Source organism: Octodon degus, unplaced genomic scaffold, assembly GCF_000260255.1.
Source record: "Octodon degus isolate 3935 unplaced genomic scaffold, OctDeg1.0 scaffold00285, whole genome shotgun sequence".
In the NCBI taxonomy this organism is placed as follows: domain Eukaryota; kingdom Metazoa; phylum Chordata; class Mammalia; order Rodentia; family Octodontidae; genus Octodon; species Octodon degus.
In genome coordinates this window covers 382,818-397,315 of record NW_004524861.1, presented here as the reverse complement: position 1 = coordinate 397,315, position 14,498 = coordinate 382,818, and the positions used below count along the sequence as shown (strand labels likewise).

General features: G+C 55.7%; 1 protein-coding gene across 1 annotated transcript in view; it reads left to right on the top strand.

The window, feature by feature from the left end:
* Positions 1-14,152, top strand: part of Arhgap22 (Rho GTPase activating protein 22) — a 130,582-nt gene extending 116,430 nt beyond the window's left edge. The window contains exons 5-10 of the mRNA XM_004646960.2: positions 3,714-3,921; positions 6,129-6,261; positions 7,093-7,166; positions 7,670-7,791; positions 10,299-11,178; positions 13,660-14,152. Of these exons, the coding sequence (XP_004647017.1) occupies positions 3,714-3,921; positions 6,129-6,261; positions 7,093-7,166; positions 7,670-7,791; positions 10,299-11,178; positions 13,660-13,888 (1,646 nt within the window). The 3' untranslated portion in view covers positions 13,889-14,152. The remainder of the gene's footprint in view (positions 1-3,713; positions 3,922-6,128; positions 6,262-7,092; positions 7,167-7,669; positions 7,792-10,298; positions 11,179-13,659) is intronic.
* Positions 14,153-14,498: the final 346 nt, after the last annotated feature.

Below are 14,498 nucleotides of genomic sequence, written 5' to 3'. Positions count from 1 at the left end.
CCCGCCCGCGCCATGGGCTTGATGCCGGCCGCGCGGGACTCCTCCCGGGCCCGCGCCTGCCCGCGGCCGCCCTGCCGCCTACCGGCCTGCTGCGCACCCGCCGCCCCAGGTAAGGCCTGGGGGGCGAGGGCCGGGACTCGGGGGTGTCCCGGCGGAGGTCAAGGAGGGCAGGTCCCCTCCAGTCTCCGCCAGGGCCGGCGGATTGCAAGAGGTGCAGACTCGGGAGGGGTCCGTTCCCATCCCCCACTGCCGAGGGCTGCGCAGAGTGGAGCTGGGACTTTGACCCTGAGGCTGGTGTCAGTCCTTGGCCTCAGAAAGCCACAATCCAGGGGAGAAGACCCCTTCTGATCCCTTCTGCCTGGGGCCTAGCCACCCATATCCTCCACCCAATCCCTTCTGTTTCTGCAGGGTGGAATCTGTGCTCGAAGCCCAAGGTGCAGGCTGTGCGGTATCTAGGCAGGCACGGCCTGTGGAGTGACAGGGGCAGCTGTGGGACAGTCCCTCCACGCATGGATGGACAAAGCGGGGGGCAGGGGGAGTGTGGATGCCAGGCGTCCTGACCCAGGGCAGGGAGGACAGGGGTCAGAAGGGAAACCAGAATTATCCAGCCTTGTGGCTCTCTGGAGAGTGTGGGTGCCTGCAGCCTCCCTGCCACCGTGCTGAGAGCTCAGACAGGCTATGGCCCAGCCCAGCCCATGCAGCCCCAGATTCACTCCAAAGGGAGTCCCAGTTCCTCCCTTTCCTTCTGGCTCTGGGCCACCTCCCGACACGACCCTGGAGGGTTGCTGTGTGGAGCTGGTGTACAGCCTTGTATAGTGGCAAAGACTGAGGCTTAGGTCACCTGTGATGCAGGTGACGACCAGGCCTGTAGCTCCCACAGCCTGCTCCACCTTCACAGGAGGGAAGTCAACAGGGTGTGGCTGTTGGGCAGAGGCTCTGAGCCCACGTGTATGCTCATCTCCAGAGGGACAGCCCTACCAGTTGTCTTGAGGTGCTTTGTGTAGTGCAGGATGGGTCCTGGAGGAGCTACAGCTTTGTGGCATTGCCAGCGACCTCACCCAGCAGAACTGCTGGCCCAAGTGTTAGCAGGAGGGCTGGGGGAGTTCCATTGCAAGGGTTTCTCCCTGCCACTCAAGCAGCTGAAGTTCTGGTCTTGTGGCAGTGCCAACCCTGTGCCATAGGCTTAGGGCAGGAAGGCGGCACATGCCCACCAAGTCCCATGGGTAGCAGCTTTCCTTCCTGGCCAGTGCTGGCACCTCTGCTACCTGTACAGTTGGCCCAGCTGACCCCAGTCCTTGGGACTTGCTCTGAAGAAGGATGAAGACACATGGGCTCTCTTAGGGGCCTGCACATAAGTATGCACAGCAATTTGACCTGGGACATTCTCTGTATATGCAGACAGAGCACCTGGGCCAAACCTTGACCCTGCATGGTGGCTGTGGGCACTGTCTCCCACCCTGCGGCCTCAGTTTGCTCCCCTGAACAGCCAAGGTAGTATTGGTGATGCTCATAGATCCAGAGTCACCGTGCCACATGGGATTTGATGGGGATATGTGTGTGCAGTACTTAGGACAGTGCTGTGTGCTGGTGACCTCAGTATGCCTCCTCATACATATGTGCACATGCAAGCCCCATGCACACTTTGAACACACATATGCACATATGTGAACACAGCCCAAGTGCTGTGTTTCTGCACACAGCCCTAGAGCAAAGCACCTCATGTGTGTGTGTACCACGTGTGCAAAAGCCCTGATGGCAGCTGCTAGTGTTCACCCTGAAGACGTGGAATGTCTTAGAAAAGGAGCTTCCCTCTCACAATTCTGTGGTCTTTGTCTTTGAGTCCAGCAGTGGGAAGAGCCTGATGAGTTCTGCTGTGTTCTGGGCACCTCATTAGACACTGATCTTTCAGGGGGTGCTGGGGATGGAACCCAGGGCCTTGCACATGCTCGGCAGGTGTCTACCTCTGAGCCACACTCCAGGACTAGGATTGATGTGTCGTAACTCACAACAGCCCCTATGGAGGAGTGCAGTAGCTGCTAGAGGAGATGCAGCTCCTCACTGGCTGGCTCACAAACTACATCCTCAGAAGCCACACAGACAGTGTCAAGCTTGGGCACTGTGCCGTTGGCACACCCCAAAGCACCCTGCAGAAAGGTCTCTGCATTATGGATCTGAGCCACACCTCCCATTCCAGAGACACAGGGCTCAGGACTGGGGATTCCCTTTGTCCTGCTGTAAGGCAGGCCCTGGAGTACACAGCCTTGCCAGTCTCAGCTCCTTCCCCTTGGCCTGGGCCTTGAGGAGTCTTTGGAGCCAGTCACATGCTTAGTATGTGCTTTCTCAGCCAGCCTTCCTCAGCCATCTTCCTCTCCCCCTGTCTTCATGTTCATTTGCTGCTGTGTCTGTGTTAGACTTCTTGGAGCTTTTCTTCAAAAAGTAAAGCTGATGTGATTTTGGTCTGGAAATGGCATTACCAGCACCCCAGAAGCCCTCAGGTGCCCTCTGGTCTCTAACCCCCACCCTCAGCCATGTCCTGGCCTAATGCCACCAATCAGTTTTGTTATTTTAACCTCACATAAATAAGTACTGCACACGTATACACTACCATGCTAGGAACCCCTTTGCAAGAGAACATTTCGGTGGTGTTCCGTGCATCAACAACCATCAGCACCATCCAACTTTAGAATTTTTGGGGGAGGGTGGTACTAGGCATCGAACACAGGGGTTATGACTGAGCTACATACCTATCCCTTTTAAATGTAAGTTTTATTTTTTGAGACAGGGTCTCACTGAGTTGCCTCAATGGGGCTCGAACTTGGGATACTCTTGCCTATACTTCAGTGAATGCTGGGTTTCTAGGCATACACTATGCCTAGTTATCCATCTCCAGGATGATTTCATTTTACACAACTGAAACTTGGCCCCACTAACCCCTACCTCCCTATTTGTCATGTCCAGTGTCTCTGATTTTCACCAGTCTAGTGGGATCATGTCAGGCTGTCTCTGTGTAACGTCCTCAGGTCCTCAGGTTTTGCTGGCATCATGCTTAGAACCTCTTGACTTTAAGCCTGTGTCCTGTTTGCAGACCTGACATTACCCCCATCTGCCATGATGGGTGCATGGTCGCTGTTGTGAGCAGTGCAGCTGCACACAAAGGGTGCAGGGACCTCTGGGGACCCTGCTTTCAGTTCTTATCCCCAAAGCGGCACAGCTGGAGTATCCAGCACAGTAACCCTATTCTTAGTTGTTTTGAGGCCCCGCCATGCTGGACTCCCTAGATGCTGTGCTATTTTATTTTTTTCTGTGCTTTTGGCAAGGGCAGTTGGCTCTGACTGGGTCCCTAGGGACCAGGGATGATGACAGTGGTTTCTGCATTTGTGCACTGTCTGTGTTGCCCACAAGCTACACACTGTTCAGAGGTTGCAGGCCTGGTTGTGGTTGGGGTTGTCAGTGCTTCTGTGTGGGTGATGCGTACTTGTCACTGAGTCCCATGTGTAAGATGGGTACACCCTGGGCTGTTTGCTTCTGGGTTGGATGGGATCTGCAGACCACTGCACCTGTCTGCTCTCTGCCTCTAGTACGTGTTCCTAAGTGTCTAATGCATTTCCCCCAGAAGAACCTTCTCTGGCTCTGGCAACCATTTGTTGTCCCTGTTGCTGCCTCCGGCCACTGACTAGGTGGTGGAAGGTGTGACCCACCCCTTTCTGTGCCAGGGATCTTTGGGCAGCGGCTGGAGGACACAGTCTACCATGAGCGAAAGTATGGCCCCCGGCTGGCCCCGATGCTGGTGGAGCAATGTGTGGACTTCATCCGGGAGCGAGGGCTCACCGAGGAGGGGCTTTTCCGCCTGCCTGGCCAGGCCGACCTGGTGCGGGGACTGCAGGACTCCTTTGACTGTGGTGAGAAGCCACTGTTCGACAGGTGAGCGCTGGGGCTAGGTGAGTGGTGCCCAGGAAGCCCACTGAGTAGAGGCCAGCTGTTTGCCCATATGGGTACAAGTAGGCATGACAACCCTCCCAGGGCACAGAGCCATGTGTCCCCTCACGGATGATGCCAGCCACATTGAGGCCCAGTATAGGCAGGAGAGAAGAGGGCATCTGCTGCCCATCAGGCTAGCTGAGTTCAGGCATGCTGCATCCAAGACCCAGGCATGCTGAAGTCTTTGACCCTGCCTCTTCTGGGCAATCAGAGGCTTCCTAAGTGGCAAGATGGTGCAGCCACTTGCTCCCCTCTCTACCCTGACCCATCCCTGGGGCTTACCCACACCCAGACACTACCCCCTCATTGAAGGCCATTGCATTTGCAGCCCAAGGAAGAGGCTGGAGGAGCCTTAGCTATTTGGGGGTCTTTTCCCTGGAGGCTCGGGAAGCTCCACCCCAACCCTGGCTCTCAGGGAGCTAAGGTGCACTCTGAACGGCTGCCAACCCAGTTTCTGTCCTGTGCCTGTGGGCCTGCTGCAGGGTGGCTCCAGACAAACATGCCCAGGTAGGCCTGTTTCAGAAGTTCCCCAGGATGGGTCCCTCAGTATAGTGTTCTTCATGACCAGAAGGACAGAGCCCCACCCCCTGGGTGCAGGCTTGCTATGTGCAGCAGCCTGTCCACCTGCCGGGGAGAATGTCCGCAGCCATCAGCCACCGTGGAGCTGCTCCATGCTCCTCCTGCACTGGAAGCCCACCAGACTGGAAGCTCCCAGGAACCAATCTGTCTCACAGCTGTTTCTGTGGAGCCCCTGCCCCTGCTCATGTTGCTCTGGTGCTGCAGAGGGTTCCTTGGGTGTAAGACCCTAGTGAGTCCTCAGCACTTGAGGATGAGGAGAAAGCTACAGATGGGGAACCCTGGCTGCCAGCTGATCTGCCTCCTGTGGGGATGTCGACAGTGAGGGCAGCTGGTGCACCTGGGACAGGCCTGCCAATCACTGTGCCCGCTATGCCCTGACCTGGCCCTGTAGGCAGCACCTGGTTGACAGGTGCCCCTTTGTGCTTGGGGTGAGGTCAGGAAAAGGCCTTGGGTCAGCTGTTGGAGGGAAGAACCCTGCAAATGTGGGGAAGGAGGAGGTCAGCCTGTGATGGGGCTGACCAGCAGGGCTGGGGAGGGAAGGAGCACTGCAGAATGGGGGATGGCCAATGTGCCCAAGACAAGCGTGGCTTGGGGGACCTCTCTACCACTTGCTTTTTGTGGCACATGCCTTCTGCGGGGCACCCGGTGGCCATCCAGCCTCTGTTCCCCCACCATCCTTCTATAGTGGCTGTCACTGCCATTGAATCCATTGGGGCCTTAGAGGACAGGGCACCCTAGGCTCCATCTGGCACCCCAGATGTGGCTAGCTGAGGTGGCCCAGGTGGGAAGACAACAGCACACCTGGGTGGAATGGGGAGGTTGGGGCAGGGCAGGAAGGGACCCTGCATGTATGGCTTTGAGGTGTATTTTGGTATACGGGGTACTGAATCCCAGATGTCAGGGCCAAAGGGACCCAGAGCTTATCTCAGTGATTCTGACAAGGGACATGGCCCAGGCTGGTGGTACTTTAGTGGCCATAGCCCTTGGCTCCAGCCTGTCTTTCCTGAGGGTCTTCTCAAGGAAGAGGCAGGTGTGGGTTTAAAAAAGGTGCTGGGGGAGCAAATGAACTGGTGAACTGAGGCTCTGCTTGGAGGAGAGGCTGGCTATGGACCAGAGACCACCACAGAGCCCAACAGAACCCCAGGAGCAAATGACCCCAAGCCTGGGACCACTCTAGCCTGGCAGTTCCAGGCCACATGCAGGGGACAGAGACCAGGCAGTGGGTTCACAGGGCTCTCAAGACAGAGTGACAAGCTCAGATGCTGGAGTATGAATAGCAAGCTAGAGACCAGAGCCCTACCTGTGACTTCACTGCAGGGCCAACAGCCAGTCCAAGAGCTGAGCAAGCTCAGGCCAGAGCAGGCAGTACCTGGCAAGGGATGCAGGAGAACTGTCCCCACCCAAGGGAGCAGGCACTTTTGTGCTGCCCTGCAGGGGTTCCTGGGGATGGCCAGCAGGAGGCTAACTGCAGACTTGAGGCCAGAGGCCACTGTGAGCTGTGGCATGAGTATCAGTCACTGCCACGGCTCCTGGCATCCCAGGCCTCACACCTACCTCCTCCCCTCCCACAGCACAACAGATGTGCACACTGTGGCTTCCCTGCTGAAGCTGTACTTGCGGGAGCTGCCTGAGCCTGTGATCCCCTTCGCTAGGTACGAGGACTTCCTCAGCTGCGCCCAGCTGCTCACCAAGGATGAAGGGGAGGTCAGTGTCCAGGGACCCATCCGGGGAGGTGGAGTCAGGATGCAAGCTCCTTAGCTTTCAGAACCTTATGCATACTGACTGGAAGCCTGGTGTTTGTGGGAAGAGAGTGTTCCAGAGCATCCTTCCTGTATGTGTGCATGTGCATGCATGGGTGCGCATGTGTGTGCACATACATGTGTGTATGTTTGGGGGCCCAAGTTGGTATAAACTGCTCTGTCTTTGGCAGGTGCAGACATCCTTTTCTGTTTTGATGAAGGTTACCAGAGCATCCTTCCCTCTGGGCGCCCTCCACCCTACCCTGTGTCTTTAGCTCAGAGTCCGAAAGGGCTAGGAGCCCCTTAAATGCCACATTGGTCCAGGGTGCCCAGCTGGGGCTATTGCGGATGCTCTTCTCTTGCCATCTTCTCCCATGCTTGACTTAGTTCAGCCAGGCCTGGGGCTCAGAAATAAGGACACCGTCCACCTATTTCTGACCTGCCCCTCTGGAAAGAATTTGAGGGCATTCAGGACAGGGGGACAGATGCAGTCCACCACCCTGGGCACTGGGCACAGGAGGCGCTTTGCCCTCCTGTGGCCTGTGGGAGATGAGGGCTGTTACCTGCGCAATACCTGTGCCTTGCTAGCAAGCTGAGACATTCCTGCATGTCTCCGCAGAGGCTTGCCCTGCACCTGTCCCAGAAGGGAAGTCAGCCTCTTCCAGAGGTCACAGCATGGCTGCCACTCCCTACAGGGGACAGATGTGGTCAGGGTCCTGGCTGCAACCTATCCCCATGTCCCAGTGACTGCAGGGCTCCGTGACTGGTGTGTGAGGCTATTTTCTCCTTTCCCAAGGGGACCCTGGAGCTGGCCAAGCACGTGCGCAACCTTCCTCAGGCCAATTACAACCTGCTCAAATATATATGCAAGTAAGCGGTCCGGGTTGGGGGATGGGGGGCATGGGGGGGTCCTTCCTGTGCTGGCTCAGTGTTCCTTCTCCTTTAGCCTGGTGTTGGTGCAGTGGAGAGTGCAGGAGGTCACGGCCCCAAGCTCCTGGCTTGCGTGCCTCCTGCCTTCTGCAGTGATCACAGCCCTTCGGTGTCTTCCAGTGCATTGGCAGGGCTAATGCCCCTGGCTGTCTGCTTTTCAGGGACTGTGCCCTGCTGCAGGCTGCAAAGTCCTGCATCCTTCTCCCCCCAAGCCAAGGAGCATGGGCCCCTGAGCCCTGGCCTTCCTTTCTCATGGCCCTCTGGATGGCCGTGATTGAGCTGGGCAGGGGTAGCTGGCTGGACACCTGAGGGCGTGGCTAGGTGGCACAAGGCGAGGCCAGGGAGGGCATGGGCGGGCCTGAGGAGGGGCTGGAGTGGGTTGGGGCCCTGGGGGCTCCTGGCAGACTGAATCAGTCTCCATGTTTTTTTTCCTTCCTGGTCAGGTTTCTGGATGAAGTGCAGTCTCACTCAGATGTCAACAAGATGAGTGTGCAGAACCTGGCGACTGTGTTTGGCCCTAACATCCTGCGGCCACAGATGGAGGACCCAGTGACCATCATGGAAGGTGCCCAGGAGGGAGGCGAGCTGGGCCTTGGGGCTCATCTTGGTCCTCAGGCCGGGAACAAGGGTCTCAGGTCCCCACCTTCCCAGTGCTCTAGGGGAGAGCTGTGAAAGGAAACTGAGGCTGATACTGGTCCCAGGTTGCTGGAGCAGACAGTAGTTCCTGGTCCCTGTGGAGGGTCAGGACTGGGCAGAACGAGAAGGCACGACTCTTGGCTTTGCACACACGCAGGTTTTGCTATCCTTGCATAACTAAGTAATTAGCCAAGCTTCTTAAATGTCACAGCTTGCAAACCCTGTTGCTTTTCTATGATGAATAACATTTTTACAAAGCAACGTAGTGAAGCTGAGGCAGGAAGACTGCTTGATCCCAGGCACTGGAGGTTAGCCTAGACAATGTAACAAGATAGGGTCTTCAAAAAGAAAACAAGTATAGCAGTGGCAGTTCCTTTAATATTAGTGCTTTTTATTTTTTACACTTCATTAGTACTCGTCTGCAGCACATGAGCATATTCACTGTGGGAAAGTGGTACACATACACAATGCGTTTAGTTCTTTTGCTTCCCGTCCCCCTCCCTTTCTTCTTCCTCCTTTCACCTCTTGGTCGCTTTCCTATTACAAAAGATCTTGCTTTCTGTCATCTTTCAATTTGCTTTTTAAATTATTTATTCTCTGGGTTTCTTATATAAGGTAAGTCATGTGATATTTAAGCTCCCTTGCCTGATTTATTTCACTTAGAATTATGATCTCGAGGTGCACCCATTGTCCTGCAGACGACATGTCTGTCCTTCCTCATGACAGAGCAGTGCTCTGTGCTGCATAAATGCCACGTTTCCCTGTCGATGGACATACAGGCTCCTTCCAGGACTTAGCTATTATGAGCTGTGCTGCTGTGAACACGGGTGCGCATATCTCTCAGCAATATGACACCTTTCGCTCTTTCAGGAAGATATCTGGAAGGGGAATGGCTGGGTCAAATGCGATCTCCAGTTTTAGGTGTTTTTGGTCAGTAATTAGATCTTTATTTCATGTTATTTTTAAAAGAATAAAAAATAGTGAAAGAAATTAGAAATGATATACAATTTCACTAAACAAAATGATAATGATTCAACAATAGTTATATTGCATATTGCTGTCTTCAAATTAGTTATTCAGATTACCAAATACAAATATACAACATTGGTTAAAAGATTAAAAAAAAAAACCACTAAGTATTAATTGTTGATTTCAATAGACCAGTAGAAATCAGCAGTACAGTTATCCAACCTATCTCACATTTTTGGCAGAACCAAGGATTGAACTCAGACCCTTGCGCTTGCCAAGGAAGCACTTATTCTACTGAGCCATCTCCCCGGCCATCTCACATTTTTAAGGAAGTCCTGCACTGCCTTTCATGGGGGTTGTACTAGGTGACATTCTAATCCGCAATGGAGGAGCCCCCAGGCCCTGCAACCTCACTGGCATTTGTTCTGATTTCTTGATGAGGGCCATTCTTCCTGGAGTGAAATGGAATCTCAGCACTGTTTTATTTGCATTTCTCTAACGGCAAAAGATGTGAAACACTTTTGCTGAACATTGGCACTTCTGAGAAGTGTTTTTTAATTGCTCATTTTTTGATTGAATCTTATTTGGGGGCGTCTAACTTCTTGAGTTCTTGATATATTCTAGATGTTACTCCTCTGTCTAAGGGGTAGCTGGAAAATTTTTTGCCCCATTTTATAGGTTGTCTCTTTGCTCTTTTGCTCCTTTGCTGTGCAGAGCTTTTTAATTTGATATTGTTCCATTTACTATTGATGTTACTTCTTTCACAGTTGTTCAGAAAGTCCTTGCCTACTCTTCTGTCCTCGAGAGTTCTACCTGTCTTATCTTCCAGTGGTTTTAGTGTTTCTGTCTTAACATTCTGATCTTTGATTTATTTTAATTTAGTGCATGGTAAGAGGTATGGTCTAGGGTCTGTCTTCTGCATGGGTGGTGTTTAAATTGTACCCATTTCAGTCCTCATCACCAGCCTGTGCTATGATGACCTGCCCAATTCCAAGGTGGACACCCAGTCACAGCTGTGCCCCCTCTTGCTGTCTGGCAGAGAAATCCTTGCAAAATTCCTGGATTCTTGGCTACTTTCTCTGCTAGTGTCCACCGAGTGCTCAGCCTTCCTGACCTCTTGACAAATCTCCCATCTTTGGTCTTCGTTGGTGAGGCTGCTGGACAGATACCAAGGCCCATTGAGCACACATGCCTTCACTGCTTCCCTGGCAAAGCCACACGAGTCGAGGCCCTGGATTGTGGTGGGGGGCTGCATCTCAGGGCAAAAGAGGGGCCATATGTGCTCAGGAATTGAGTAGTATGCACTTGGTATGTGTGTGTATGTTTGGGTATGTGTGCTCATACATATAAGACAACCTTGGGCCATCAGAGAGTACATCTATACAAGTACCCACTCTGTGTCCAGGCTGTAGCAAAGATGGCCATTTCTGGCCACTCACAGCAAAGCCTTTCTTCTCTCTCCTGCAGGCACCTCCCTGGTCCAGCACCTGATGACCGTCCTCATCCACAAACATAGCGAGCTCTTCACGATGACCACCCTGGAAGGGCCCCCCAGGTCACCGCATGGAGGGCCATCATGCACTGTGGGCTGGGGCTCTGAGGAGGTCAACAAGGACAGCCAGGGGGACCCTGGTGACCCCACCCTGCCCACGCACAGGGCCTCGTCCCTGGATGGGCCAGCTGCCGCTGTGCTCTCTAGGACCTCTCCCCCAGCTCAGGGCAGCCCCAGAAAGAGGCTGCAGACTCTGCCAGGCTGGAAATCATCCTTCCACCAGCGGGGACCTGTGTCTGCGAGCCCACAGGGGGGCAGTGTGTCCCTGGAGGTGCCTGTGGCCTCCAGAAGCAGCAGCCGAGGGAACTGGCTCATGAATGGGCTGTCATCTCTGCGCAGCCACCATCGAGCCTCATCAGAGGACTGGCTCAAGGACGCTGGCTCCACACAAAGACTGTCCACCTATGACAACGTGCCCCCACCCAGCCTCTTCCCCAGCACGGCCAGTGTGGCTAGCACAGCATGGTCCCCAGCCTCGTCACCCCGTGATGCCTCTGTCAGCAGCTGCACAGCCTGCAGGGCCAGCGGCTCATCAGCTGGCAGCTCCTTGCACACTGAGTGGGCCCTTGAACCATCCCTGCTCCGTAGCGGCAGTGGCGAGGACCACAGGTCCCCCGACCTGGCCTGTGGCTTAGAGGAAGCAGGAGTTGTTGACAGCAGCAGCCAGGAACCCAGCAACCCCAGCAGCCCTGGCCAGGACCCTGTGCAACGCTGCCGGTTGCTCCAGGGCCTGGTGACGGAGCTTAGGGCGGAACTGTGCTGCCAGCGGACCAAATATGAAGCAAGCCTGAGAAGGTAAAGGGCTGGCTGCGAAGTCAGGCCAGCTCCAGCTTGTGGCTACCCTGGGAGCAGCCTGGGTTGCTGGGTTGGCATGGGCACATCTGTTCGAGCTAGTGACTGGCAGGCCCACTGAAGACTTGGGCAAATCCACACTCTTAAAGTGAGGCAGCCTGGCCCAGAGTCCCCATTGTGCTGTGGATCCTGCAGCGCAGGCCAGAGAGCCCCAATCCAGCCTACCAGGCAGTGAGAGAGACTCCTTCCAGGTGCAGGGTCAGCCCTCCCTTCTGTGCTGGCCACAGGCATAGTAGTGATGTAAGGCCACTTGCACATGGGTCCCTGTCCTTCCTCCATGAGGAGGTCTCTCCCTTTTGCAGAGCGCTCAGGCTGAGAGGCCTTGCTTTTCCTAATATCCAGGGCAGCTACCCTGGACAGTAGGCACAGGCATCCCCCAGCTTTCTGCCCAGGCCCCTGCCAGCTATGTGACCTGGGAGGTGGGCATGCACCCAGCAGGGCCTGTACTCCATCCATGGTGGTGGACGTGGAAGGTGTGCCTGCTTCTGTCTGTGCTGGGCTTCTCAGGGGGCTGAAAGGGCACCATATGGCCCTCTGCTCTGCTGGAAGTATGTCCTAGGCACCTAGGCCAAACTGCCCAGCCAGGGCTTGGAGGGCCAGTAGGTGGGCTGGGGCTATGCTGAGGAGGAAGGAGAGCCAACCTCAGTATGTAAATGGGGTCTGCACCATAAGGCCTGTTCACAGTTGGTCGTGGAGGCTGTGGGCTGCTGCAGGCTGGCTCACAGGTCACAGGGGCACAGAAAGAGTGAACAAAGTGCTGACCAGGGATGCTGGAGGTGGCCAGCCTGTCCCTCTCCCACTGGGCTGCTCTGAGGTCATCTCAAGGGCTCCCCAGAAGAGAGGAGGTACTGCGTGGTAGTTCTGCCTCAGGCTGCCTGGCTGTGACCCCAGCCTGGCAGGTACCAGCTCTGTGTCCCCATGGTCACTCTTCTGAGCTCAGCCCAATGCTGCACACTGTCCCCAGGGCTCAGGATCCTAGGCTTCCTGGGTCATTGCAGCTCTGCTGGAGGAAGACGAAAAAGCCCCTGGTGTCCTCACTGCAAAGTGGCCAGCTCTCCTGGCCTGAGGGATGTCCCCATGAGTAGGGTCTGTCAGCATAGGCAGGTGGAGCAGTTAGGGAAAACATGACCAATCTCTGCTCACATGGAGTCACCGGGCGTGGGTGGTGTGGCCAGGTGTACTTGCCGCCCCGCCTCTTGTTGTCCCCATGTGGAGTCTCCCTTCATCCTCCCCAAAGCACCTGTTGTCAGCCTATAGCAGATACTGTGTTGGTGACACAGCTGTGACAGGACAAAGGGGCCACATCCCAGTTCTTAAATGTGTGCCTGGAGGTTGAGGAGGGAGGGGGGCAGTGAGAGGGGTGGAGGGAGAGTAGTTGGGGTAGAAGACCTCAAGGCCACACCAGCACCCTTCAGTGGCAGCGGCTAGGACCTTGCAGCCTGGTGATGCTCTGGTCTATGGGGAGGGAGGAGAGTATTAATGAGAAGCCTGTGAACCACCCAAAGCACTTTTGTCCCTCTGATGTCACCCCTGACCACCAAGGTGGCACAGTCAGAAGGCCCCAGGCCCATGGGGCGGGGTGGTGGTGGAATGGTCCACGGAGGCACCTATGGAGGTGGGAGAAGCAGCCAGACTGAGGGGGGCTGAAAGGGGAGCCCAGGGGTTTCTGTTGCCTGTGGAGATGCAAAAGGGAGCCAGCCAGTGACAGGACCCATGGTGTGGCCTACAGGCAACACCCCTCGGGCTACAGGGCAGCTGGAGCCAAGGCACTCAGGGCCGACTATGCTCTTTGAACAGGCCACTCATTGTGTAGAGGAGCTGGGGTTCAAGACCCTAGACACAGTCACACAGGGGAGGCACAGAGAGGAAAAAGGAGGCCTGGGACCCTGGCGGCAGCAGGGTATGTGAAGAAGCAGGTGATCCCTCTTCCTGATGCCATCCCCTCGCCTAAGCGAAGGGAGGCCTCCTTCCTGAGCCTGTGCTTACTGCCAAGCTGGATCCCATACTGGTCACGGAAGTCCATCTTGTCACTGCCATGGGACTTATTGCAGCCAGCTAGGTCCCAAGCTCTAGCCAGTGTGTGGTCCCAGGAGACAGGCAGAAGAACAAACATGCCAACCTCTGCATAGTGTGGCCTAAACCTCAGGGCACAGGGTGGAGGCCAGGGGGCAGCGCCCCCTCCACTCTCAGGGGGTCAAGTGACTGGGCAGGTGCAGGGCTGGGCAACCATAATCTTTGTGTTTCATTGAGAACTCTAAGAGGCCTCTAGTCCCCAGCACTGAGGGTGTGGTGCCTCAGTGGCATCTCTGGGTCACAGGGTGGGTGGCTGCTGGCTCACAGGCTCCTGCAGAGCAGGCAGGTCCCTCCATGCTCCTGCCAGGGTGGTGTTTCTTGGACTCTGAAACTCTCTTCTTGGCATTTAAGCATTGAAGAGAGCAGTGCAGAGCTGCGGGGACAGCTTTCTCAGCTGGAGGAGGAGCTGGACCAGGAGCGGAAGAAGCACTCCATGCTGGAGATTAAGCTGCGGAACTCGGAGCGTGCGCGGGAGGATGCAGAACGCCGGAACCAGCTGCTGCAGAAAGAAATGGAGGAGTTCTTTTCTACACTGGGGAGCCTGACTGTTGGGGCCCAAGGCACCAGAGTCCCAAAATGAAAGGACCAGAAGAGTGCACTCCTCAGGCCAAGCCAGAAGCCTTGCACTGGCCCACGGAGGGACAGGTGCTGAACACAGATCCTGCTACCCATGGGACTGCAGGCCCCCCACGCCCAGGGAGGATCTGCTGCTGTTCTCTCCAACTGCACAGAGCCAGATGGGCACCAGAGGGGATGGTGACTTGAGTGGCTTTTAGCCTGTCACCCGGGAAGAGTCCCAGGACTGCCTGCCCCACGGGGCCCAGAGCTGTGAGCTGCCAGGAGCCATCCTGCTCTTCATTAAACGCACTCTTGATAGCATGGTGCATCCTCTTGCCTTGTTCTTTGGTGTGCCAAGTGGGGTTTGTCAAATAGCATCTCAGATGGCTAGGGGTCCTAGGCTCCACAGGGAGCTCCAGCCCTGTCATTGGGGAACCTGTATGCTGCACTCTTAACACGCTCGCCAGCAGGCCACCCTGTCCTCCACCCCTTGCTCCCCATCAGCCTCTGCAGTGCAGTTCTGTCTCAGTCATCTCTGCAGGGCCAGCTCTGCTCCAGGGCTGGAGCCCATGTGTCTAGGGATGCAGCATGTGCAGGTAGGAAAGGGGCGCTGGTTCTGCACTCCCCACTCG